The sequence below is a fragment of the Orycteropus afer genome, unplaced genomic scaffold, assembly GCF_000298275.1.
Source record: "Orycteropus afer afer isolate SDZICR_OR568_19922 unplaced genomic scaffold, OryAfe1.0 scaffold00964, whole genome shotgun sequence".
In the NCBI taxonomy this organism is placed as follows: domain Eukaryota; kingdom Metazoa; phylum Chordata; class Mammalia; order Tubulidentata; family Orycteropodidae; genus Orycteropus; species Orycteropus afer.
The window spans coordinates 414977-416763 of record NW_006922551.1 but is presented as its reverse complement, the minus strand read 5'-3'; the positions used below and the strand labels follow the sequence as shown (position 1 = coordinate 416763).

General features: G+C 36.2%; 1 protein-coding gene across 1 annotated transcript in view; it reads left to right on the top strand.

The window, feature by feature from the left end:
• The first annotated feature begins 1629 nt into the window (after positions 1 to 1629).
• LOC122151963 (olfactory receptor 52A5-like) overlaps positions 1630 to 1787 on the top strand; it is a 16215-nt gene continuing 16057 nt past the window's right edge. The window contains exon 1 of the mRNA XM_042783359.1: positions 1630 to 1784. Within this exon, the coding sequence (XP_042639293.1) occupies positions 1630 to 1784 (155 nt within the window). The remainder of the gene's footprint in view (positions 1785 to 1787) is intronic.

Here is a 1787-nt window from a genome sequence, read left to right as displayed (position 1 = left end):
AAAAAAAAAAAAAGAAAAAAGACTCATTATATGACTAACTATATTTCCACTGCTTATCCTTGGTAAGTCTTTGGGTTTAAGATTTTGCACTAAATGTGGAAAAATGGAGGATTGGTTTTATGTTATTGATGTTAGCTGCCCGTGAGTTGATTCCAGTCATGGTTACTCCTCGGATGCAGAGTAGAACTGCTCCGTAGGATTTTCAAGGCTGCGACCTTTTGGAAGCAGATCTCAGGCCTGCATTTTGAGGAGCCTCTGGATGTGTTGAAGCCTGAGTCTTTCAGCGAGTGGTCAGGCCGTTAGGCATTTGCACCACCCAGGGTTTCATACTGCATTCCTATCTCATGTAACCCCACATAATGCCAGTATGGTGACAAGCAACAGAATCATACTTGCTTCTGGGACTTGAGGGCTCAAGTCCCAAAAATATTTTATCTCATGCTATCTTATGGCTTTCAGACTATCTCTGGATCAGGTAATGAAATACTAGGTGACAAATTTTAAAGGAAAATTGTCAAATAAACAGACCTCTAGGAAATGATATCTGGTTGATGAATTAATGAAAAAATCATTTGCTGAAAACCAGCATATTGTACTTTTTTAGCCTTGGAAAGATGAGGAATGCTTGTTGTGTGTGTCATCAAATATCTGAAGTTATTTCTTGGTAAGAAGAGGATAAATTTCAGTGGATTAACAGCTGGTATTTATTTTTTCTTTATGCTACATTAAATGACTTTCTTCCAACTCAATTTTAATTGGTGGATGTTGGTGACTGAATTTTGTGATCTGATGTGATTATCCCATGAGTTGTTAATCTTAACCTCTATGATACTAATAAGGCAAGATCAGAGGAACTGCTGGTAATGAAACTGGATACAATCAACAGGATTAGGTTATATTTTGAGTCAATCTCTTTTCATATATAAGAGAGATTAAAAGAGCAAACTGAGATTGACCTACTTCAATACTAACAAGAAGGAAAGTCCATGAATGGAGTAAATACTTTGGGCCCTGTATCCCTTTATTGGGAACTTCCTAGACCCTGAGAAAGACTGATGAGAAGATATATGTATTTTCCCAAGGAACACTGGCCTCACAGATGTTGACAGGAAACAAGATCTTTCACAAGAACCAATATGGAAAGAAAAGCTTACCCTAGCATTGACACCCTGAATTTGGACTTCTTGTCTCTCAAACTGTGAGAGAATAAATTTCTGTTTGTTAAAGCCATCCCCTTGTGATATTTCAGTTAACAGATGCATTAGATAACTTAAATAACTTAAGTAAAATAAATAAATAAATAAAATACTTGTGATGAGTAGAGAAATCTATTTGGTCAGTTACTGCGGCCCATAAAGGAACCATCTAGAACACTTAATTTTGTTCATTCAAAATGACTAGTGTATACAAAACCATGGATCCTGATGTGTGGCTGCTAGGTGACTTTTAAGAAGGAAGAGAAAAATAGAAAGGAATAATTGCACTAGGAAAGATAACATAATACATAATCTAAAACAAACATGTGCAACATAAATTAATTTCTTTTTGTTTCCTAAATTTATAAAATTTTCACCGGGAGTAGAAGATGAAACAACAATGTCATAAATTGATTCTGCTGACCAAGTCACCATGCTCAAAATCAATGGCTCAGTCTTCATGCCCTCCATACTCACATTAGTTGGGATTCCTGGCCTGGAATCAGTGCAGTGTTGGATTGGGATTCCATTCTTTGTTATGTACCTCATTGCTATGACTGGGAATTTCCTCATACTGGCTATAATCAAATA